The 27143-nt window shown below is 39.1% G+C and overlaps 1 protein-coding gene across 2 annotated transcripts; it reads left to right on the forward strand.

Annotated features, from left to right (window-relative positions):
* Nucleotides 1-5013: 5013 nt before the first annotated feature.
* Nucleotides 5014-22730, forward strand: LOC133577834 (uncharacterized). 2 transcript variants are annotated; one of them, XM_061931884.1, is made up of 2 exons: nt 5014-5461; nt 20785-22730. In XM_061931884.1, exon 2 carries the CDS (start codon nt 20836-20838, stop codon nt 22258-22260), a length of 1425 nt encoding a protein of 474 aa, XP_061787868.1. In that variant the 5' UTR covers nt 5014-5461; nt 20785-20835; the 3' UTR covers nt 22261-22730. The 2 variants fall into 2 exon arrangements, with proteins under 2 accessions (XP_061787868.1, XP_061787877.1); XM_061931893.1 differs by lacking the exon at nt 5014-5461 and adding an exon at nt 15877-16007.
* Nucleotides 22731-27143: the final 4413 nt, after the last annotated feature.

Genomic DNA, 27143 nt, shown 5'->3' on the forward strand with positions numbered 1-27143 from the left:
ATCCCCAGGAGCATATATATATATATATATATATATATATATATATATATATATATATATATATATATATATATATATATATATGTATGTGTGGGGAAAAAAAATCACAAGACTATTTCATCTCTACAGGCCTGTTTCATGAGGGGGGGTACCCTCAATCATCAGGAGATTTTAATGGGAGCATTCGCATACCATGGTTTATATAGGGCACAGAGTGGGTGGGTACAGGCTGGTGTAGGGGCGTGGTGATTGGCTCATGTGTTACCTAGGAGGTGTTTCCGTCTATGGCGGCATGCTGTTACAATTTCGCTGCGCTTGTTGAGGGATGACAGGTCTGGACGGTAGATAATAAACAGTTTCTCTTTCAAGCATAGGTTGCATCTTTTATTACCACTATTGTAAGGTGTGCTGGATGCAAGAATTTGCCATGTTATTGAATATTCAACATTATTGTCTTTGAGGTCCCAAATGTGTTTGCTGAGTTCTGTGGTATTTCGCAGGTTTTGGTTCCTGAAAGAAGCCTTGTGATTGTTCCATCTGGTTTTGAATTCTCCCTCGGTTAATCCTACATATGTGTCGGATGTGTTAATGTCCTTGCGTATTACCTTAGATTGGTAGACAACTGATGTTTGTAAGCACCCCCCGTTGAGAGGGCAATCAGGTTTCTTTCGACAGTTACAGCCTTTGTTGGTTTTGGAGTCGCTCTGTCTGGGGGCCGACGGCTCATTTGCAATTGTTTTGTTGTGGTTTGAGATGATTTGTCATATATTGTTCATGCAGCTGTAGCTCAATTTAATGTTGTTCTTGTTGAATACTTTTCTTAGGGTGTTGTCTTTGGGAAAGTGTTTGTCAATCAGATTGAGGAATTTGTGTCCAATGTTAGTTGAGACGTTTTTGCTGTATGGGGGGTTGTACCAGATGATGTCGTTTCGTTTTCTGTTCTTTTTTGGCTGGTTTCCTGGCGTGGGTTCATAGGTGAGGGTGAAATTGTATCCGCTTTCATCAAGGGCTTTTTGGTACGGGGGGGTTGCTTGGTCAAATTCAGCTTTGCTAGATAACCTTATTAAGACATATATATATATATATATATATATTTATTTTTTTAATTATATATATATATATATATATATTTTTTTTTGTGAAGTGAATTATATTTATATAGCGCTTTTCTATATATATATATATATATATATTTTTTTTTTTTTTTTTTTTTTTTTTGTGAAGTGAATTATATTTATGTAGCGCTTTTCTCTAGCGACTCAAAGCGCTTTTACATAGTGAAAGCCCATATGTAAGTTCCATTTAAAGCAGTGTGGGTGGCACTGGGAGCAGGTGGGTAAAGTGTCTTGCCCAAGGACACAACGGCAGTGACTAGGATGGCGGAAGCGGGGATCAAACCTGGAACCCTCAAGTTGCTGGCACGGCCGCGCTACCAACCGAGCTATGCCGCCCCTATATGTGTGTGTATATAATGTCATGGCTAGTCTTGAGTTTCCAGTCATTTCTACAATCATGTCATTTAACTTGACCTTAAAAGTCAATAGACTGGTTTAGTCAGATGGTTAATGTATGAATTATTTTTATTATTATTATTATAAAATGTTTTTTTTTTATTATCATTTTAATTTATTTTCATTTTGTTTTTTCTCTAGTTCATGTAAGCTTCTCTCAATGGATGTGTGTGTGAGTGTGGGGAGGGGGGGGGGGGGGGGTGGGGGGGGGGGTTTGTTTTGTTTGGTTTTATTTGCTTTGTCTTGTGTGCATACTTGCCAACCCTCCCGGATTTTCCGCGAGACTCCCGAAATTCAGCGCCTCTCCCGAAAACCTCCCGGGACAAATTTTCTCCCGAAAAACTCCCGAAATTCAGGCGGACCTGAGTGACGTATTGACAACGCACAACAACAGCGTCTACCGTAAAGCAGTTCGTCTGCCGTAAACAGCAATGTTGTGACACTTTTAAACAGGACAATACTGCCATCTACTGTACATGCATATGTGACCCACCCATAATGTGTCACATTATTGTGTTGATTTATTTATTTTATTTTGTGGTTTGAATTCGTTTTTGGAGCTGTCATTACACATTTATCAGTATTCACATTGGTCAGTAGGGGGCAGTAGGGCGTTTCTTCCCAATTGAATGCTATCACCTGCAGACCGGAAGTGTCTTGTCATTCTGATGAGTGCGACCAGTCTGTGAACAATTGAAACGTCCTGTGTGCTTTTTCCTCCTGTATAACAGGTTAGTTTTGGTGAATCAACTCACTGAATAATATCCATGTGATCTTTATAAGTTTAAGTACACATTCTGATGGTGGAGTCTAACTCTAAAGTGTTTGTGAGTTGTAGTTTGTAAATGAACACTGAAATTCAAGTATTTATTTTAATTTATATATATATATATATATATATATATATATATATATATATATATATATATATATATATATATATATATATATATATATATATATATATATATAGCTAGAATTCACTGAAAGTAAAGTATTTCTTATATATATATATATATATATCTTAACCACGCCCCCGCCCCACCCCCGACCACGCCCCCGACCCCACACCCCACCTCCCGAAATCGGAGGTCTCAAGGTTGGCAAGTATGCTTGTGTGTTTTGTTTTTCCTCTGTTTGTTATACGATTCGGCTAGTGGTATTTTTGGAAAATAATTAATAAAAATATAAATAAATTAAAAAAAACATGCGCGAATGGCAGAAATACAGTTGACTATCCTGGTAATATATAAGATGTTAATGTTAAAACTACATTTTTGTATTTATAAATAATGTTTCAAGTTGTTGTGCGGTGGGGATTAGATTGTAATGTATGACTTACACTCCGGAGCGGAAGGTGGCGGTAGTATTTTTTGATATAGAGAAAGCTTATGATATGTTGTGGAAACAGGGGTTGCTGATAAAACTAAATAAAATTGGGATTAGAGGGAAAATGTATAGATGGATAAAAGACTTCTTAACAAGTAGAAAAATATTAGTAAAAATAGAGAATGAATACAGCAGAGTATATGAAGTGGAAAATGGGACCCCGCAAGGAAGTATAATAAGTCCAGTATTATTTTCAATAATGATAAATGAAGTTTTTAGTGAAGTAGAAGGGTTAGTGGATGTGGCACTGTTTGCTGATGATGGTGTGATGTGGAAGAGAGGTAGAAATACTAATCATATAGAAAAGAAGATTCAAAAAGCGGTAAATAATGTTGAAGAATGGGGAACGGCTTGGGGTTTAAGATTCTCTGTTGGAAAGACAAAAGTCATAAATTTTACAAAGAGGAAAGTACAAAACAAGCTCCAAATTAAACTCTATGGAGAAAATATAGAAGAGGTACAAGTATTTAAATATTTGGGTATATGGTTTGATAAAAATATTAACTGGTCAACCCACATCAGCAAAATAGTGGAGAAAAGTAAAAAGGTGTTAAATATAATGAGGGCTTTGAGGGGTAAAGATTGGGGGGCTGATAGGCAGACATTGAAAGCAATATATATGACTTTAATTCGATCTGTTATTGATTATGGATGCATTATTTATCAATCTGCTTCAAAAACATTACTTGGGAAAATAGACAGGATCCAATCACAGGCTTTAAGGTTATGTTGTGGAGCTACAAAATCAACCCCAGTTACAGCATTACAAGTAGAGATGAATGAAAAACCTTTAGATATGAGGAGAGATCAATTGTCAGCAGTTTATTGGGCAAACTTAAAAGGATCCAAGCAAGGACATCCAACCCATCAAGTGTTATTAAACTGCCAAGAAAAAGAGAAGAAAAAAATGAATAGTTTCGGGTGGATAATAGGAGACATATGTAATAAAGCTCAAATTGATAATATTAAAGTTAGCCCTACAGTACCAATCCCTGCAATACCACCGTGGATGTATGAAAACCCAAATGTAAACATGCAATTACTAAAGAATAGAAATTTAAATAGTTACCAGATAGAACAATGGATTGAGAAAACGTTTTTAGACAACATCATGGTGTACACAGATGCATCAAAAACTATAAATAATAAGGTAGGAGCAGCAGCTGTTATCCCACAAGGAAACATAGTATTAAATAAAAGAATTAGTGATAAGTTATCTGTTTTTACGGGAGAATTGGTAGCAATTTATATGGCAATTCATTGGATAGAAGAAAATAAGGCAAGAAAAGCAGTCGTGTGCTCAGACTCCAGTAGTGCATTGATGAGCATAAAAAACATAGCATCAGAAACAAGACAAGATTTAGTTTATGAAATAGTTCAGGCAAATTACAGAATAAATAAAGCGGGAGGTGTGGTAACATTTCTTTGGGTTCCTGCTCATGTAGGAGTTGAGGGGAACGAATTAGCGGATAAGTACGCAAAACAAGCAACTACTAAAACAGAAGTAAACATGGAGATTAAGCACAGTAAAGAGGAAGTGAAGAACATAATTAAGATGGAACACAATAAAAAGTGGCAGGATAATTGGAATAAGGAAACAACAGGTAGAGAATATTACAAAGTCCAGAGGAGAGTAGGTGTAATGAGAGGAGGCAATAGAAATAGGAAGGAAGAAGACATTAGTACTAGAATGAGATTAGGACATACATATCTAAATAGTTCATTAAAATTGATAGGGAAACATACTACAGGACTGTGTGATTCTTGCCAACAGCTAGAAAGTGTAGGACATGTTTTAATACATTGTAGGAAATATAATAGAGAAAGGGAAATACTGGAAAGTAAGTTAGCGAAAGAGAATATTAGGTTAGCAGTGGAAGATATACTAGGAATGCACTCAGAACACATAGGTTATAAAGCAATATGCACATATTTAAAAAATACTGGGTTAAATAAAAGAATATAGAGTAGGGATCCACCTCGATCCACACTCCATTACAGTAGGTGGCGGTAATGCACACCACAAGGTTGCTTGCCAACCGCCATAAAAACAAAAGAAGAAGAAGAAGAAGAAGGTGGCGGTAATGCGCCATTAAGCTGCAAAAGAGGTATGTCGTCTTTGCGCATGCGCGCACTGATCCGTCTTCCGGTAGGCCGACCTCTCCTGGAGAGACGCCGAACATAATAATGTTAAGTTCGCGGTAATTCCCGCATTTCTGGCGTTGTCTTTATTTTGTTTATATCTTGACAAACTACACGTCATCGATTATTCGCGTCGGAATGAACTCGACGCGTCTCAGTCCATTTTAAAGCGTCTCAAGCTAGGTTAGCTTGTTAGTTAGCTTAGCTGGCTAGCTGCTGACAAAGTGACGCGGAAGTTCTTAACAAACATCGCTAAACAGAGAAGATGTGTGAAGTGCAAATGTTGAGAATGTTGTGGAATCATAATAATAAAATATTTGTAGTGTTAGAAAACACGATAGCAGAGTAGGTGGAAATATCTCCCAACAAAATAGGAGCGACAACGACCAGGACTTTTCAAGTTGTGTTACACGGAACAGGTTTGTTTACTTCTTACTCTCTCGTGTTTACTGTAAACACATATAATGTACAAATGTAAACATATAATGTACAAATAGTAAACATATAATGTATACTGTAGTGATGGGTTGATGAGGCGTCATGAAGCGTTTCGACACATTGCAAAACTGTATCGATACTGTGTCGATACTAGAGATGCGCGGATAGGCAAATATTTCATCCGCAACCGCATCAGAAAGTCGTCAACCATCCGCCATCCACCCGATGTAACGTTTGAATAGAACTGCATCCGCCCGCACCCGCCCGTTATATCTAATATAGACGATGCAAGGCATTAGTGAGGCACCTGCCAACTACTCCGGTTTTCCCGTAATTCGTACGGTTTTCATTAACCTATTCCGGGTTACGGGTGCAGTGATAAAAAATACGGTTTTTCATTAATTTAAAAAAAAAAAAGGGTGAAAACTACGCGAATTGCACCTTGTGCAGACAAGATTTTTCGATCGGACACGGAGGAATTAGCGATGTAAAAGACCACGTCGGGACAAAAAAACACAAGTCTAATGCCGTTGCTAGCGATACAAGTGGAAAACTTTCAACGTTTTTCGTCGCCCAAACAGATTCTTTGGATGTGATGAATGCCGAAGTTTTATTTACGGAGGCAATAATTGAGCATGGACTTCCAATCGCACTGGTTGATCACATGGGACAGTTACATGTTTGTAATGCAACCTTTAAAAATCATTACGCGGTGATCGCGGTCCCAAAAATAAACTTTTCTTGCATGATAATGTCCAGAAAAATTCGCTTTATATTACTATAGAGCAGAGGTGTGGACTCGAGTCACATGACTTGGACTCGAGTCAGACTCGAGTCATGAATTTGATGACTTTAGACTCGACTTGACAAAATGTAAAAAGACTTGCAACTCGACTTAGACTTTAACATCAATGACTTGTGACTTCACTTGGACTTGAGCCTTTTGAATTGACATGACTTGACATGACTTGTTACTTTCCCCAAAACCCAAAGATGAAAAAGTTATTCGGGAGCGCTCCGTATTTTTCATTGTGTACTTGTCTATCAGCGTTGCGTGTGTCAGCTGGTGTGGTCTCAGTACAACAGCCAATCAAATTAGATCTACTTTGTTTTCATCACACAGCATTCATCCAATCAAATTGCAGGACAACCAACGAAGAAGACATGTCCAAACCACACGCCAGTGAACAAAAAATGATACCTAAAATAATTTTGTTTGGGTATAAAAATTACGAGGTGGTCAACACAAAACGGTTTGCAGTATGCAACACATGCGGTTCGAAAATTACTGATGGAGAGGCAACAACTTCCAACTTCGTCCGGCATTTGAAGTTGCACAAAGAACGGTAAGTTTTGAATGTAAGATAACGTTTATTGGCTAAGTAACGTGACTTTTATTTGCTGTGTAGTTAAATCAGTGAGGCTGTAAACTCACTGCTAACATTATAACGTTATTGCAAACACGGGAATCTGTTGCAGTTCACTACCTTATTCATACTTTTTGTTCAGTGATTTTTTTTAAGCAGGGTTACGTTAGTCAATATATCACACGTAACGTTAGACGGCGGTCAGCAGCACCGCGTATTTTAGCCACCTAAAAAAAGACAAAAATAGTAAAATAAAGGTCAGTTAAAATGTATACTATATTATGAATATGTGTACCGTTTTAGCTAGCTTTCTGACATACTGTTGGTTGTTTACCTCAGTGGTCCCCAACCACCGGGCCGCGGCCCGGTACTGGTCCGTGGATCGATTGGTATCGGGCCGCACAAGAAATATATATATATTTTTTTTCTTTTTTTAATTAAATCAACATAAAAAACACAAGATACACTTACAAGTAGTGCACCAACCCAAAACAACTCTCTCCCCCCTTTTGTTCTGGGCATTGAACATGAAGACTCTTCCTTCACTGTTCCGAGTGGCCATGAGAGTCTTGGCAGTGCCTGCCTCCAGTGCTCCAGTGGAGCGAGTTTTCAGCCATGGTGGCATCATACTACGCCCCATCGTGCACAAATGACTGACAGACTTTTGGCTAATTTGGTCTTTTGCAAATGCAATGCAGCATAGGGCCCTGACATATAAATAATACAACTTTTTTGTTATGTTCACGTATATGTCATGTTTTTTCAATGTTAACACTTTTGTACAAATAAGTACATTTGCACTTCATTTTTCAATGTGTTTGTTCTGTAAAGGAATGAGTTCATGTTTAAAATGACTGGTTAATAGTGCTATTATAAAGTGCAATGTCAGCACAATTTTCTTTCCTGCAATTTAAAATGCACTTGTTTTAATAAATAAATACAGCGTTTGAAAAGCATACAGAATCTGTGTTAATATATTAGTCTGTGGTTAAAAGGACTTGAAAGGACTCGAAACTCAAAATGCAGGACTTAGGACTTGACTTGAGACTTTCCAGTCTTGACTTTGGACTTGACTCGGGGGTTGCCTGTCTTGACTCGGGACTTGACTCGGACTTGAGGGCAAAGACTTGAGACTTACTTGTGACTTGCAAAACAATGACTTGGTCCCACCTCTGCTATAGAGTCCTTTTAACGAATGAGTTTGATGGTTTATCACAAACCTTAAATGAAAGAAGTCCTTTGTTCTCTTGCACCATGTTCGATGTCCCGGTTTTATGACTGTCGTAGACGTACACAGCGTCACAGCTCTTGCAACTCACGTAGCCAGCATTGCTGTCATCCTGATTTACAACCTCATAAAAACGAGTCCACGCTGAACTTTTCTGGCCTTTTTTTTACCTGGTCTTTAGTATTCCCTTTTTTAGTTTGTCGCGTACCACGTTTGCTGCCGGTGTTGCCATTTTTTTTTTTCTTCTTCTGGTGTGGCGTGCGCTGCAGGTGCCTGTGGCTGCTGCAGGTGCCTGCTGATAAATAATTGCCTGTTTCAAAGAGTGCTGCTCGTTTTTCGTATGTGGCTAACAACATTTAACTATGTATATATATTTCCCAATTGGTTTAACTGCCACCCGCAAAAAAAAAAAAAAAAAAAATCTCATTAATCCGCCCGACCCGACCCGCGGCGCGGATAAAATCTTATTTATTTAAATTTCATCCGCCCGATCCGCGGATAATCCGCCGAATCCGCGGTTGTGTCCGCAAACCGCGCATCTCTAGTCGATACTGTGTCACTAAATACTGACATCTGCTGGACATTAAAAATCCCTACAGGCAACCTATGGACCGACTCAACTGACACTGATTTGATGCCCTAGTACAGGGGTCACCAACCTTTTTGAAACCAAAAACTACTTCTTGGGTACTGATTAATGCGAAGGGCTACCAGTTTGATACACACTTAAATAAATAAATATATTGTCATTTGTAAGTTACACGTAAGTGTGATTTAAACAAGAATGGCTAAATAAATACATTTATATATATAAAAAAAATGGGTATTTCTTCTGTCATTCCGTCGTACATTTTTTTTCCCTTTTACGGAAGGTTTTTTGTAGAGAATAAATGATGAAAAAAACCACTTAATTGAACGGTTTAAAAGAGGAGAAAACAAGAAAAAAAATTTAAATAAAATTTTGAAACATAGTTCATCTTCAATTTCGACTCTTTATAATTCAAAATTCAACCGACAAAAAGAAGAGAAAAACTAGCTTATTTGAATCTTTTTGAAAAAATTAAAAAAAGAATTTATGGAACATCATTAGTCATTTTTCCTGATTAAGATAAATTTTAGAATTTTGATGACATGGTTTGAATTGGTTAAAATCCAATCTGCACTTTGTTAGAATATTTAACAAAGACAAATCAGTATTTCTTCTAGATTTTCCAGAACAAAAATACAACAAAATACTTTGAAATAAGATTTAAATTTGATTCTACAGATTTTCTAGATTTGCCAGAATAATTCTTTTGAATTTTAATCATAGTAAGTTTGAAGAAATATTTCACAAATATTCTTCGTCGAAAAAACAGAAGCTAAAATATTTATTATTCTTTACAATAAAAAATAAATAAATTTACTTGAACATTGATTTAAATTGTCAGGAAAGAAGAGGAAGACATTTAAAAGGTAAAAAGGTATATTTGTTTAAAAATCCTAAAATCATTTTTAAGGTTGTATTTTTTTCTCTAAAATTGTATTTCTAAAAGTAATAAGAAGCAAAGTAAAAAAATAAATGAATTTATTTAAACAAGTGAAGACCCATCCATCCATCCATTTTCTACCGCTTATTCCAAGTGAAGACCAAGTCTTTAAAATATTTTCTTGAATTTTCAAATTCTATTTGAGTTTTGTCTCTTTTAGAATTAAAAATGTCGAGCAAAGCGAGACCAGCTTGCTAGTAAATAAATGAAAATTAAAAAATAGAGGCAGCTCACTGGTAAGTGCTGCTCTTTGAGCTATTTTTAGAACAGGCCAGCGGGCGACTGATCTGGTCCTTACGGGCTACCTGGTGACCGCGGGCACCGCGTTGGTGACCCCTGCCCTAGTATATACAATAATATAAACCAAGTCATTGTATTTCATTTAGGATTATTTCATATCTTCATTTAAATAAAAATATATTTTTATCTTTTTTTAGATACAGTCAATAAATAATGTGAACATGTATCATAACATGGAAATCTAAGAGAACGTGTTGTGGATGATTGTGGACTGGGAATTTTTTTAATTTAATTTTTTTACACATTTTTATAAAAAAAATAAAAAAAAGAAGTTTTTCCGACGTATTACATTTTAGACGATTTCTCTTCTTAGTTATTATTTCTCCGGCTGTAGAAAAGAGCCGCTCACAGGGCACAGAGGAGGCGTCAGTGCGACACAGTTGGCGTATCGGTCACGTGACCAAAACAGCTCATGATCGGTCACGTGACTTTCTAAAAGCGGTACGCGCACCGACACAGGGTTTTGCTCTATGAGCTCGACGCATGCGCCGATGCATCGGTGTTGCCGGACCCATCACTAGTAAACATATAATGTACAAATAGTAAACATAATGTACACTAGTGATGGGTCCGTGACCGATACGCCAACTGTGTCGCACTGACGCCTCCTCTGTGCCCTGTGAGCGGCTCTTTTCTACAGCCGGAGAAATAATAACTAAGAAGAGAAATCGTCTAAAATGTAATACGTGGGGGAAAAAAATTCTTTTTTTTTTTTTTTTTTTTTTTTTAATAAAAATGTGTAAAAAAATAAAATAAAAAAAAATCCCAGTCCACAATCATCCACAACACGTTCTCCTAGATTTCCATGTTATGATACATGTTCACATTATTTATTGACTGTATCTAAAAAAGATAAAAAATATATTTTTATTTAAATGAAGATATGAAATAATCCTAAATGAAATACAATGACTTGGTTTATATTATTGTATATACTAGGGCAGGGGTCACCAACGCGGTGCCCGCGGTCACCAGGTAGCCCGTAAGGACCAGATCAGTCGCCCGCTGGCCTGTTCTAAAAAATAGCTCAAAGAGCAGCACTTACCAGTGAGCTGCCTCTATTTTTTTAAATTGTATTTATTTACTAGCAAGCTGGTCTCGCTTTGCTCGACATTTTTAATTCTAAAAGAAACAAAACTCAAATAGAATTTGAAAATCCAAGAAAATATTTTAAAGACTTGGTCTTCACTTGGAATAAGCGGTAGAAAATGGATGGATGGATGGGTCTTCACTTGTTTAAATAAATTCATTTATTTTTTACTTTGCTTCTTATTACTTTTAGAAATACAATTTTAGAGAAAAAATACAACCTTAAAAATGATTTTAGGATTTTTAAACAAATATACTAGTGATGGGTTAATGAGGCCTCATGAAGCGTTTTGACACATTGCAAAACTGTATTGATACTGTGTCGATACTGTGTCACTAAATACTGACATCTGCTGGACATTAAAAATCCCTACAGGCAACCTATGGACCGACTCAACTGACACTGATTTTATAGAATAGGATAGAATAGAAAGTACTTTATTGATCCCTGGGGGAAATTCAGCACCACATGACCTAGCATATACAATAATATAAATCAAGTCATTGTATTTAATTTAGGATTATTTCATATCTTCATTTAAATAAAAATATATTTGTATCTTTTTTAGATACAGTCAATAAATAATGTGAACATGTATCATAACATGGAAATCTAAGAGAACGTGTTGTGAATGATGATGCTTATGGACTGGGATTTTGTTTTTGTTTTTTTACATATTTTTATTTAAAAAAAACAGTTTTTCCAATGTATTAAATTTTAGCCTATTTCTCTTCTTGGTTATTATTTCTCCGGCTGTAGAAAATACCCGCTCACAGGGCACAGAGGAGGCGGGAGTGCAGAGGAAATGAAGTGATAGTTGGAAGAGGTTTGGGAAGGTGGTCTTCTGTTGGTCCCAGTATTTCAATGGGTCCTGGGACCTAGCTACATTTCCCTCTGCCAGGTAACGTTGGACCTCTTGTATGGCATCTGCAGTAGAGTTTTTTGTCTGCCTTCCCACTTCCATATCCAGATGTTTCCAAAGGTTATCTTAAAAACTAAAAATATGCATTTTGTTACATGATTTCAAACAACAACAAACAAATAATGCTGAATAAATGCCTGAAGTGGGTGCAGACAGCTGTTCTGCAGATGGTCCTGGCAGGGGCTCATTTGTGCGTCCGATGACAGACGCACATTCGGAACGTAGCCGAATGATGGCGTCATTCAATTTAAAAGAATTGCGGAACCCGAGTGATTTAAATCTGGGGTCAAGAAGTGTTGCTAGGGTCAACACACTTAATGACTCCATATTGGAAGCAGTGTCTGTGACTCGACGCTTCAACTTTTCATGGAGGTGTTTGGCTGCCTGTGTTTGCTAGGTTGAAGCACTATGCTCTAGTGCAACGTAGAGCATTTTCATCATCGGGATGACCTTTGACCCTGACACTCGCCTCTCCTCAGACAACTCCACTGTGGCTTGATGGAAAGGAGCAAGCACAATAAGTGTTTCTCCTATGATGTCAAACTCATCAGCTGTAAGTGGAGTCAAATCTGTTTTTAGAGAGGCCAGAGATACCCACACTGACTCCTTCTCATCATGTAGCCTTGACAGCATTTCATATGTGCTGTTCCAGCGTGTTGCCACCTCATTGATGAGTTTCAGGGTTGGCCGTCCCATCTGTTGCTGCACTTGAGCAAGCTTCTCCTTAGCTGTAGTGCTCGATCTGAAGTATGTGACAATGTGCCTAGCTTTGTGTCTGATGGATGCAAGTGTGGGGATCTGGTCACATGATTTTCTAACTAATAAATTAAGACTATGTGCAATGCAAATTGAGTGTCGAATTTGGAGCTGTCTAGTGGATGCAATCATGTTTGGTGCTGCGTCGGTCACAAAACACTTTACTTTATTAGTTATGGCCCAGTCCGCCATCATGCCCCTTTTGACCTGGGCCAAATTGTCAGCAGTGTGACTTTGTGGAAAGTATTGCACACCCAACACAGATGTACACAACTGCAAATTATCATTTATGTAGTGACAGGTAAGAGCCAAGTAAGCCTCCATGTTTACAGATGTCCACATGTCAGCTGTTATACTCACTGCCACAGCTTGCTGTATTTCCAATTTCACTCGTTCCCGTTCCTCCTCATATTTTTTCACCAGTATTTTTTTGATGGTCTGAAAATAACATCAAGTCAAACCAAAAGCAACTCAACGTATTCAATTTAAATATGAAATAAATTGGATGTATCAACTACAACTTTAGATAATTTCCACACAAACCTTTCTGGTAGGCAAAACATATGATGGCTCAAGGACCTGCACCAGTTCCCTGAACCCTTCACTCTCCACAATGCTGAGGGGCTGGCAGTCCGTCACAATGAAGTTCAGCAGAGCCTCATCCAGCATCTGCTTCCTGGTAGCTTGATGGTTAAAATTGAGGTAAAGAAGAAGGGAATTAATTCTCAAAAAAGAAACTGAGTAATTGTAGAATGGCTGTATACCTGAGTTTATCCTGGGTGTCTCTGGAACTTCATGTTCATGCCTGGCCCTATAATGCCTCAGCATTGAGGAGGTGGATTTGTTGACGTACGACAATTCTGTCGTACAAATGCGACATTTAACCTGCAGAAAATATGAATAGTAAACTAAATCATTTTGAAGAGATTTCTAATTCTAAAAGATCAAGTGGAAACTTTGAGAGAAGAGGATGAAACGACAAGGAAATGAACACAAATACCTTTGTTTCCGCTATATGATCAAAATATTCCCACACGGCGGAACTCTTTCTTTTTCCATGAGTAGGCTGCTCCATGATCTCCGACGACGATAAATTAGAACTGACCAACGACAGAAGTGCGGGGATTCTGTTGGCAGCAGCATCTCGTTGACAGATGCGCTTCCTTATAAACACAGTTTGGCGCGCAGGTGTCAGTGCGACACAGTTCGCGTATCGGTCACGTGACCGGAACAGCTCATGATCGGTCACGTGACCGGAACAGCTCATGATCGGTCACGTGACCAAAACAGCTCGTGTTCGGTCACGTGACTTTCTAAAAGCGATACGCGCACCGACACAGGGTTTCGCTCTATGAACTCGACGCATGCGCCGATGCATCGGTGTTGCCGGACCCATCACTAAAATATACCTTTTTACCTTTTAAATTTCTTCCTCTTCTTTCCTGACAATTTAAATCAATGTTCAAGTTATTATTTGTTTTTTATTGTAAAGAATAATAAATATTTTAGCTTCTGTTTTTTTGACAAAGAATATTTGTGAAATATTTCTTCAAACTTACTATGATTAAAATTCAAAAAAAATATTCTGGCAAATCTAGAAAATCTGTAGAATCAAATTTAAATCTTATTTCAAAGTATTTTGAATTTCTTTTAAAATTTTTGTTCTGGAAAATCTAGAAGAAATACTGATTTGTCTTTGTTAGAAATATAGCTTGGTCCAATTTGTTAAATATTCTAACAAAGTGCAGATTGGATTTTAACCAATTTAAAACATGTCATCAAAATTCTAAAATGTATCTTAATCAGGAAAAATGACTAATGATGTTCCATAAATTCTTTTTTTTATTTTTTCAAAAAGATTCAAATTAGCTAGTTTTTCTCTTCTTTTTGTCGGTTGAATTTTGTATTTTAAAGAGTCGAAATTGAAGATAAACTGTTTCAAAATTTTATTTTAATTTTTTTCATGTTTTCTCCTCTTTTAAACCGTTCAATTAAGTGTTTTTTTCATCATTTATTCTCTACAAAAAAACTTCCGTAAAAGGAAAAATAAATGTACGACGGAATGACAGACAGAAATACCCATTTTATTTGATATATAAATGTATTTATTTAGCTATTCTTGTTTAAATCACACTTACGTGTAACTTACAAATGACAATATATTTATTTATTTAAGTGTGTATCAAACTGGTAGCCCTTCGCATTAATCAGTACCCAAGAAGTAGTTTTTGGTTTCAAAAAGGTTGGTGACCCCTGTACTAGGGCATCAAATCAGTGTCAGTTGAGTCGGTCCATAGGTTGCCTGTAGGGATTTTTAATGTCCAGCAGATGTCAGTATTTAGTGACACAGTATCGACACAGTATCAATACAGTTTTGCAATGTGTCGAAACGCTTCATGACGCCTCATCAACCCATCACTACTGCGCAACATGTGTGCGCACATGCTACGGGAACCCTGCAAGGACATAAAAGACGGCCTGCCTTCAGAACATGATATGTACTAACTTCATATTTCATCATTAACGTATAACATACTTGCCAACCTTGAGACCTCCGAATTCGGGAGATTGGGGGTTTAAGGGGGGAGGAGTATATTTATAGCTAGAATTCACTGGAAATTTTGGATATTACAACTTGCCGTAGTTTTGAAGCAATGCATGCTGGGAATCCAGATGTTGTGTGTCAGTGTATTAACGTCATACTTGCCAACCCTCCCAGATTTTCCGGGAGACTCCCGAAATTCAGCGCCTCTCCCGAAAACCTCCCGGGACAAATTTTCTCCCGAAATTCAGGCGGAGCTGGAGGCCACGCCCCCCTCCAGCTCCATGCGAACCTGAGTGACGTGTTGACAGCCTGTTCTCGCGTCCGCTTTCCCACAATATAAACAGCTAATGATCGAGGGCGAGTTCTTGGTTTCTTATGTGGGTTTATTGTTAGGCAGTTTCATTAACGTCCTCCCAGCGCGGTAACAACACACAACAACAGCAGTCAAGTTTTCGTCCACCGTTAAGCAGTTCGTCTGCCGTAAACAGCAATGTTGTGACACTTTTAAACAGGACAATACTGCCATCTACTGTACATGCATATGTGACCCACCCATAATGTGTCACATTTTTGTGTTGATTTATTCATTTTATTTTGTGGTTTGAATTCATTTTTGGAGCTGTCATTAGACATTTATCAGTATTCACATTGGTCAGTAGGGGGCAGTAGGGCGTTTCTTCCCAATTGAATGCTATCACCTGCAGACCGGAAGTGTCTTGTCATTCTGATGAGCGCGACCAGTCTGTGAACAATTGAAACGTCCTGTGTGCTTTTTCCTCCTGTATAACAGGTTAGTTTTGGTGAATCAACTCACTGAATAATATCCATGTGATCTTTCTAAGTTTAAGTACACATTCTGATGGTGGAGCCTAACTCTAAAGTGTTTGTGAGTTGTAGTTTGTATTTGTGAATGACTCCAGTGCACAGCTGCAGTAATCAATACAAAAAGGCGACGTGAGCGCGCAATGTTTATATAGGAACTTCTGATCCTAATTCAGACTCCCAAATTAGAGCTCCCGTTTTCTTATTGATTTTATAATGTATATTTGTATAATGTGTGTGTTCTGAAATAGTGACAGAGAATAGAACAAGGATGGACAATTCAACCCTTAACTCAACAATGAGTAGATTGAGTGTTATGTGTGTGTATATGTGTAAATAAATGAACACTGAAATTCAAGTATTTATTTTATTTATTTATTTATATATATATATATATATGTATATATATATATATATATATATATATATATACATATATGTAATAATATATATATATATATATATATATATATATATATATATATATATATATATATATATAGCTAGAATTCACTGAAAGTCAAGTATTTCTTATATACCGTATTTTCCGCACCATAAGGCGCCCTGGGTTATAAGCCGCGCCTTCAATGAACGGCATATTTCAAAACTTTGTCCACCTAAAAGCCGCCCCGTGTTGTAAGCCGCAACTAACTGCGCTAAAGGAATGTCAAAAAAACAGTCAGATAGGTCAGTCAAACTTTAATAATATATTAAAAACCAGCGTTCTAACAACTCTGTTCACTCCCAAAATGTACGCAAATGTGCAATCACAAACATACGTATATCAACATGGACAGAGCTGCGTGAAAAAAGCCACCCGGCCTCTTCGCGTAAACTTAAACTTACCTTAACCACTCGCTCATCTTTTCTTCATCCATCCCTTCGAGTTAGCTTTTATGATGACGCCGGCTGGAAAGGTCTCTTTTGGCAAGGTCTTCCTTTTGAATATCACCATGGGTGGAAGTTTCTGGCCATTAGCATGGCAAGCTAGAACCACAGTGAAGGATGACTTCTCATTCCCTGTGGTGCGAATATTCACCGTACGTGCTCCCGTTGTATCCACAGTGCGGTTCACAGGAATATCAGTTGCTGTGAAATAGTAGTCCGTGTGCGGATGGAGAGATCGCGTCTTTTCATGAACCGGATACCTGTCGCTTAGTAGGAGCCATTTTGTGGTCTTTACAGATGTAAACACACAAAGGAAATGAAACGTACGGTGATATCCGCGCGCTTTTTCTTCTTCTACGCGGGCGGGTGGTTGCTTACAGTAGAAGAAGAAGCGCTTCCTGTTCTACCGGGAAAAAAGATGGCGGCTGTTTACCGAAGTTGCGAGACCGAAACTTTATGAAAATGAATCTTAATATTTATCCATATATAAAGCGCACCGGGTTATAAGGCGCACTGTCAGCTTTTGAGAAAATTTGTGGTTTTTAGGTGCGCCTTGTAGTGCGGAAAATACGGTATATATATATCTCTTAACCAAACTCACTTTATTTGTCGCCATGGAGGCCAGGATTAGTGATTAAAAGTTAAAGTACCAATGATTGTCACACACACACACACCAGGTGCGGTGAAATTAACCTCTGCATTTGACCCATCCCCTTGTTTGCCCCCCTGGGAGGTGAGGGGAGCAGTGAGCAGCAGCGGTGGCCGCGCTCGGGAATCATGTTAGTGATTTAACCCCCAATTCCAACCATTGACGGGAGGTAATGGGTCCCATTTTTATAGTCTTTGGTATGAACTCACAACCTACCTATCTCAGTAGCTAGAACACTGTCGACTGTGGATGGACGTTAGCTGCTAGCTAGCTAGCTAGCCATGTCTTAAAGCACCTCTTCCTGAGGGCGTTTCAGTGTGATAACTTCATTTTTATCGTCAGTTTTGCGTCCGTTCGCCCTTTTCTGTCTACTGCTTGTAAGTACTCCGTGTGTGCGCGCTGCCGAATATGCTCCTCCGCTCGTAAAACCCGCAACCGGTACTTTTCAAACAGACTACAGCACCGATTTTGATTCATTAGTACCGCGATACTATACTAGTACTGTCAGGTTCAAACACTGATGACATCTATTAAACAAGACAAGAAGCAAGGAATTAAACAGAGACCGAATAAAATGTGGCTCAATGAGGAGAAACGCGTACACCTGTACTCTTTGTACAGTGTTCCACGCTCTGACGAAAGATTGTACGCCTCCTATTTTATTTGGACTTTCCCTGATCACATGGCAACAGCTGTTTCAAAGGGAGGGGGGTCGTAAACAGCCGTCGCCTTTGGTTCCAGAACAGTTCAAAGAAAAGGTCGCCTGGAGGGGAGTCTGGTCTTGCTTCCTCTCCGCTTTGTAGTTCTCGGGTCAAGACAAAATCTTTCTGTGGATTACAATACATCAAAGAAACTGAACACCTTAATGTTGCTTCCCATCCTACACAGTGGAGTTTTACAAGTTTTAAAGACAGTTTTTGTCTTCTCGCCAGGAGCTCGTTGAAACACAAAAGTTTTGTGATAACTTAGATACAATTATTCTAACAAAACACTATGTTAACGCCCATAAGGCACTCCAAAAAAAAGTTCACAGTAGTCACAAAAGTATGTTGTAAAGTCTTAGAACCGAGTGATCAATCTATACCCAAAGGAATAGATTCTACGTGATGTCCTATAAACAAGTGAACACTCATCTGTCTTTATCCATAACAATTTATCAATCTTTATCAATAAATAATTGTAAAACATTTACAAAATAAAATAGACAGACATAAACATATTCAAAGTTTATTTTGCTAAGAAAGTATAGTGTGTCAATTTAATTTAATACTTTTTCTGAAAATACAACATGGTTAAAAGTAGGGCTGCAGCTAACGATTATTTTTCTATCGATTAATCTATAGATTATTTTTTCGATTAATCGGTTAATCTATAGATTATTTTTTCGATTAATCTATAGATTATTTTTCCTTTTACCGATTTTTTTTTTTATTTAAAATGAAGAGGAAAAAATAAATGTAGGCCAGTTTTTTCAAAAGGCATGGCTTTTATTTACAAAAAAAAAAGTATGGCCACTCAGTCAACATTGACAACAACATGACAAAATATTCTGTAACAATGTAAACATTTAACAAAATTAAAAGTAGCTTATTTGCTTTTTAATGTGCAAATATAAAAGTAAACATCCAGTGCAAATCTTAATATTCTGGAATAGTATAAGCATTTCAAAAGTAAAAGTATTGCTTATTTTGCTTTAAAATGTGCAAAAATAAAGATAAACAACCAATACAAAAAAGTGCAAAACGGAAATATTCTGTAACAAGTGTAAACATTTCAACAAAAGTAAAAGTATTGCTTATTTGCTAAAATGTGCAAAAATAAAGCTAAACATCCAATACAAAAAAGTGTACAGTGTAAACATTTCAACAAAAGTAAAAGTATTGCTTATTTTGCTTAATAACACAACAATGATAGTATGATTAAAGTGAAAGTTAATTGTTGGTTTGTACATAGTATATGTAACTGTTAATGTTGTAAAAGGTATTTGCACAACTAATTAACGTTAGCGTTTGTGACGCGTCTTGTGCCGTGGGGTTCTTTCAGGACCGACAGACTGAACGCCAGACGGCTTTGCCAGGTTTACAATCTTTTAATTTTACACAAAGTCTTTTCTCTTCCAACTCTTTTCTCTTTCTTTCCTCGCTTTTCAGCTCCTCTTCCTCGCTCGCTCGTCGTCCCCTGTCTCTTGCGGCGTCGCTCCCGGCGCGCCCCGCCTCGCCGCTCGCTGGCCGCCGCCGCCTCTCCACAGCGTTAAAGAGGAGCGCGTCTTTGTAAACACTGAACAGGCACGCCAAACGCGCCTCTAAGAGCGAAACAGTGCTTTAGTTTATGAATTTACAACGCAGATACAAATGACACATTCATGTTTTTGTGTAATGATGACAACGTATACGCACGCGGACGATTGACTTGTTGATGGTGATGGCAAGAACGCTGTCTGGGGTTTTCTTTTCAAATGTTCGTTCATAGCCGTTGTGCTGCTATGATAGGCCATTTCCGCTCGACACAGTGTGCATACAACAACATTATTCAAGTTTATTCACAATACCATATAACAAATACAATAGTAGTAAAATATCATCATTTAAAGATGTTGGTACGTGAAAGGGTCCCCCAAATAAGCTAGAAGAAGCTTTTGACAGGGGGTCCAGAGGATAGAATATACATGAAATGATGGAATATACATGGAATGATGGAACATGGTAGCAAGTACAACAACAAAAAACAACGCTATATGATTAACACAAGATAATAGTACTAAAGCAAGCATACACATACATACATACATTCATTCAACCATGCAAAACCCAACAGTAGTCTACCCTACATGATTAGGCCGTTTATTGAAATACTCCGACACTTTTGACGACTTTTGGCGTAATTTTTCCCCTCGCTCGCATCGTCTGCTTTGCGCTCCGCCATGACAGTAGTGTGACGTAAATATGCGACGCGCCGACGCACAAAAACGGCGTCGACGTATTTACGTAACCGATGACGTCGACGCGTCGTTTCAGCCTTAGTTAAAAGATTTCAGTGTTTGTATGAATAATTTCTGAGCACATTCAACGCCATGAAAATAATGATAACCGTGATATGAAATGTTCATATTGTTGCACCATTTGTAAGGTGGCATTTACCGTATGCCGTATTTGACTGAGCAAAGCTAGACGTCTCTAAAGCGTGCGTTTGTTTTCTTGTGTCCCGCAGACGTCTGTGGAAAAACATCTCCTCCCCGAGCAGCAGGAGCGATCCTCTAGGATGGAGCAGGAGCCACAGCCACCCCACGTTAAAAAGGAAGAGGAGGAGCTACAGCCCCTTCAAATTAAAGCAGAAAGGGAGCCACAGTACGGGCCACAACTCTCTCACTTTAAAAAGGAAAAGGACGAGGAACTTACCGCAGAATTTAAAAGGCAAGACGAGAAGCGCCAAATTAAAGAAGAGGAGGGGTCACAGGCCCCTCAGATCAAAGTAGAAGAGGAGAAACCAGAGCCCCTTAGCTTTAAAGAGAAAGTGTTATCAAAGAAGAGAGTGAGCCACAGCCCCTGCACACTAAAGAGGAAGAGGAGGAGCCACAAAGGCGGAAGTGAGGAGAAGGGAGAGGCGGAGCCTCCGACCCCACACATGACAACAGAAGCTGATGGAGACCACCGGCTCTTAGCTCCACTATCAGGTAGTGAAGACATGGCCTCACACTCTGATGATGAAGACTGTAAAGATAAAACATGTTCTTACTGTCAGAAACCTTTCAATAAGCCCAGTCACCTCAAAATACACCTGAGGACGCACACCGGAGAGAAACCCTTTGTCTGCTCCATTTGCAGTAAAGGCTTCTCCCAAAAAGCAAACTTGATTACCCACAGCAAAATACACACCGGTGAAAAACCCCACATCTGCTCAGTCTGCGGTAAAGGCTTCGTCCAAAGCGGCGTTTTGAAAGCGCACATGAAAATACACACCGGAGACCAACCGTTCACGTGCTCGGTTTGTAGTAAAAGGTTCTCACAGAGATCCGGTCTGGTCAAACACACCAGTGTTCACTCTGGGGAAAAAACCTTTAAATGTTCGGTCTGCGGTAAAGGCTACGTCCAAAAGTGTGACTTTAAAAAACACGTGAAAACGCACACCGGAGACAAACCTTTCAAATGTCTCGCCTGTGCTAAAGGTTTCGTGCAAAAAGGCGATCTGAAACTGCACATGAGGACGCACACGGGAGACAAACCCTTCGCCTGCTCCGTCTGCGCTAAAAGGTTCTCCCAGAAAGGAAATTTGATGGCGCACGCCCGAATGCACACCGGGGAAAAACCGTTCACGTGTTCAGTGTGCGGCAAAGGTTTTGCGCAAAACTGCGATTTGAAAGTGCACACGAGAATACACACCGGTGAGAAAGTGCTGAGTTGCAGCGTGTGTGACCAAAGGTTCTCCAGTAAGTACCAGTTTAAGAAACACGGGTGTGCTGGTGGGAACAACAGCACTGGTCAGACGCGCCCTAAACACCTCCCTAGGGAGGCATTCGGGTGGCATCCTGACCAGATGCCCGAACCACCTCATCTGGCTCCTCTCCATGTGGAGGAGCAGCGGCTTTACTCTGAGTTCCCCCCGGATGACAGAGCTTCTCACCCTATCTCTAAGGGAGAGACCCGGCACCCGGCGGAGGAAACTCATTTGGGCCGCTTGTACCCGTGATCTTGTCCTTTCGGTCATAACCCAAAGCTCATGACCATAGGTGAGGATGGGAACGTAGATCGACCGGTAAATTGAGAGCTTTGCCTTCCGGCTCAGCTCATTCTTCACCACAACGGATCGATACAGCGTCTGCATTACCGATCCGCCTGTCGATCTCACCATCCACTCTTCCCTCACTCGTGAACAAGACCCCCAGGTACTTGAACTCCTCCACTTGGGGCAAGATCTCCTCCCCAACCCTTTTTCCGGGCGAGAACCATGGCCTCGGACTCGGAAGTGCTGATTCTCATCCCAGTCGCTTTCACACTCGGCTGCGAACCGATCCAGCGAGAGCTGAAGATCCTGGCCAGATGAAGCCATCAGGACTAGGGATGTCCCGATCCGATATTTGGATCGGATCGGCCGCCGATATTTGCCAAAAAATTGCGTATCGGCAAGGCATGGGAAAATGCCGATCCAGATCCAGTTTTTAAAAAAAACTCCGGTCCGTGTTTTTTCCAACGCACCGATTTAAATAATACATTCCACTTTTCTGCTGCTCCCTAATTTCCGTTCCGCATTTTCCAGCACACCTTCAACACATCCACAGGTCTGTGGATTCTCACACAGTTGCTTTTAGCTGCTAGCATTACACGACAGGCTCTTCTCACTCTTTCCTGTGTCTCCCTCTCACAGACAGCGAGCGCACCTTCTTACACACGTCACATACTGTCACGACATACGTCACATACTGTCACGTCATACGTCACATACTGTCACGTCATACGTCACATACTGTCACGTCATACGTCACATACTGTCACGTCATACGTCACATACTGTCACGACATACGACACATACTGTCACGACATACGTCACATACTGTCACGTCATACGTCACATACTGTCACGACATACGTCACATACTGTCACGTCATACGTCACATACTGTCACGTCATACGTATATGTCCTCCCCGAGCAGAGAGGTAGCAGCACGGCTAACGTTAGCTGTGATGCTAGCGCAGCCGTGCGAGCAACGCTCCCTCTAAAGGTGCTCGCCTGTGCAATTGCGCACTGTTTAAGCGTCCTCTGCGCATAGCAAATCTACGCCACGCACAAAATCTAATAAAAAAAATAAGCGCATAACAATTTTCGACACACCGACACGACAGAGAAAACAGTTTTCGTCATCATTGTTCAAATATTGTGACGTCTGTCGAGACGCTTATCTCCATTCGGTGCCACACGTCCACACCATCAAAATGCCGAGGCAAAAATTTCCACATCAACACCGTATGAAAAAATGTGTGATTTTTTTTAGTTGTGATTTCCTTCTCTGCATGAAAGTTTAAAAGTAGCATATATTAATGCAGTATGAAGAAGAATGTTTTAATGTAGACATGCAAGCCTTGAAAGAAAATGTTGAAAATCAAGACTACATTTCCTGCAAATGGGTGCATTTCTACCCTATATTTTAACTTTAGATTTATTCTCATATCAAACTCTTTTGGCTGTCTTTTTGACACTTACATCCACACCCTGGATTATAAATAATGTAAATAATTCAATGTGATTATCTTGTGTGATGACTGTATTATGATGATAGTATATATCTGATAGTATATATCTGTATCATGAATCAATTTAAGTGGACCCCGACTTAAACAAGTTGAAAAACTTATTGGGGTGTTACCATTTAGTGGTCAATTGTACGGAATATGTACTTCACTGTGCAACCTACTAATAAAAGTCTCAATCAATCAATCAAAACACATAGAATCATCATACTGCTGTGATTATATGCATCAAGTGTTCATTCAAGGCTAAGGCAAAATATCGAGATATATATTGTGTATCGCAATATGGCCTTAAAATATCGCAATATTAAAAAAAGGCCATATCGCCCAGCCCTAGTTCAATGATGCCATTTCTGTTTGTCATGTATAATTGTGTCTATTTTGTGTTTATCCTTGAATAAACAGGTCAGTTTCTTGTTACCAACCATTGTGTATTATTCAAACTCCCCTAATTCGGCTGGCTAGTTGTTATCAAGAGTACTAAAACCCTTTTCAACATGATTCTGACAACTAAGTAGGCTAAATACCGTATTTTCCGCACCATAAGGCGCCCTGGGTTAAAAGCCGCGCCTTCAATGAACGGCATATTTCAAAACTTTGTCCACCTATAAGCCGCCCCGTGTTGTAAGCCGCATCTAACTGCGCTAAAGGAATGTCAAAAAAACAGTCAGATAGGTCAGTCAAACTTTAATAATATATTAAAAACCAGCGTTCTAACAACTCTGTTCACTCCCAAAATGTACGCAAATGTGCAATCACAAACATACGTATATCAACATGGACGGAGCTGCGTGAAAAAAGCCACCCGGCCTCTTCGCGTAAACTTAAACTTACCTTAACCACTCGCTCATCTTTTCTTCATCCATCCCTTCGAGTTAGCTTTTATGATGACGCCGGCTGGAAAGGTCTCTTTTGGCAAGGTCTTCCTTTTGAATATCACCATGGGTGGAAGTTTCTGGCCATTAGCATGGCAAGCTAGAACCACAGTGAAGGATGACTTCTCATTCCCTGTGGTGCGAATATTCACCGTACGTGCTCCCGTTGTATCCACAGTGCGGTTCACAGGAATATCAGTTGCTGTGAAATAGTAGTCCGTGTGCGGATGGAGAGATTGCGTCTTTTCATGAACCGGATCCCTGACGCTTAGTAGGAGCCATTTTGTGGTCTTTACAGATGTAAACACACAAAGGAAATGAAACGTACGGTATATCCGCGCTCTTTTTCTTCTTCTACGCGGGCGGGTGGTTGCTTACAGTAGAAGAAGAAGCGCTTCCTGTTCTATGGGGGCGGGTGCTTACTTTGGCGGTTGCTTGCGTAGAAGAAGAAGCGCTTCCTGTTCTACCGGGAAAAAAGATGGCGGCTGTTTACCGTAGTTACGAGACCGAAACTTTATGAAAATGAATCTCAATATTAATCCATATATAAAGCGCACCGGGTTATAAGGCGCACTGTCAGCTTTTGAGAAAATTTGTGGTTTTTAGGTGCGCCTTATAGTGCGGAAAATACGGTAATTGGATTATTTTAGTTTAATCTCATGCTTTTAATGCAGCTTTTGTACCTGAGAACATTTTTAGTCTCTTGTCCAAATCTCACATTGTTTACTTTATTGATGACGTCATCGCACCTCAGGCATGATTATATTTGTGTGTTGTTTAGACCACAACGAACCCACTAATGAGCTAAAGCAACATCATATATTTTGTTACTCTCAGAGTATATTTTTTGTTAGGCTGCAGAAATAGATTGAAGATAAGTGTCTCATTTGTAAAAAAAAAAATACAAATTAAAAAAATAAATTATGGGTTTCATTGCGTAATTCATTGCAATGACAGAAGGGTGAAAGTAGTAGGAAATGTTGCGATAATACTCTGAGTATTATTTTTTTTAATCCACCCCATATTTATGTTTATATTCTTGTGCACTGTTACTCCTAAATAGGCGATTTTTTAAAATACAAAACATTCAAATATCACCGCAACATGACGTCACAAGGCGACGTCGGGGAAAAAGAAAAACAGGAAGTGACGTGTATCTTCGCGCATGCGTGGAACGATCGTGTCTTTCTGTACGGATGGAGTAGTAGTGACCACGACAAAAATGTGGCGATAATACTCTGATTTTTCTTTTTTAAATCCACCCCATGTTCATGTTTATATTCTTGCACACTTTTACTCCTTAGTAAGCGATTTTTTTTAATATAAAACATTAAAATATTGTAGCGACTGGCTACGGGGTGTTAGCCAATGGCTTTGGCTGGGGGGCGGGACTTCCGGGGGAGTGAGGGAAGTGACGTTGTAGTTGGGAAGGGGGAGTTCGAGTTTTGCCGGGAAAAAGGAGGATAGACACATTGGAGCTATTGTGTGGTTAAATTGCATCTTGCACAATAAAGACAAGATAAACAAAGAAGTCGTGTGAGCCTACATTCCTGGGATTATTACAATATCCATAGACATCGACATTGTATAGAAATAGAAATTCTAATAAACTACAAGTGGAGTACAAAACCGTGTGCAACTGCGTGGAAAAACCGCTAGATGGCGACCTCGGTCAGCTAACGAAATACAATGCTTTAAACGCAGAACACACATTACAAATCGGTGTTTTATTCCACAATTTTTAACAGAGCGAATCATGTCAAACAATCTTACCGAGTCAAAAACAAAAGCAATGAATACATGTTTTTTTTTTCATATTAATGCGCCGTAAGGGCGAGGCAATAGGACTACGTTTTATAGCGGAGGAGAAGCGTAATCATGATTTACGGCGTTGTTGGGCGGAAGTTGATTAAGGAAGTTTAGTTCATTTCGGTAATATAATTTGTATTTAGTAACGTTAAACAGTTGAATAGATATGTTCTAGTTTGTTAAAATTACCTTAAACCGTAATAGCTCAATTTATTAAGCTCATTTAAAAAAGTTTGTTGGCAAAGGCAGCCGTGTAAGCTGCTTGTTTAACGGTGTGGTTACTATTATTAAGATGCTAGCAGAAGGCGTAAAAGAACTTAGACTATAGCAGGTAAGTAAAATAGGTCAATTTAGCAACAGGTAACCTACACCTGCGCTGCTATTAAGTGACCTTAACGCAGTGGTTCTCAAACTTTTTTTTGTCATCCCCCACTTTGGACAAGGGGGAGTTTTCAAGCCCCACCTGCCCCCATCGCCCCAACAGAGCGCTAATGCCAAGCTTTAACATTTTCAAATGTATTGAACATCAAGTTGTATACATTCAAACTCAATAACATCAAATAACATCAAGTTCAATAATAAATAAAATAACTGTGCAGCTGTGGTATAACTTGCATCAAGTTCAATAATAAATAAAATAA

The sequence above is a fragment of the Nerophis lumbriciformis genome, linkage group LG03 (genome assembly GCF_033978685.3).
Source record: "Nerophis lumbriciformis linkage group LG03, RoL_Nlum_v2.1, whole genome shotgun sequence".
Lineage (NCBI taxonomy): Eukaryota > Metazoa > Chordata > Actinopteri > Syngnathiformes > Syngnathidae > Nerophis > Nerophis lumbriciformis.

Bases quoted from the DNA above. Each gene is read 5' to 3' on its own strand.
- LOC133577834 (XM_061931884.1), top strand. From the start codon at position 20,836: ATGGAGCAGGAGCCACAGCCACCCCACGTTAAAAAGGAAGAGGAGGAG.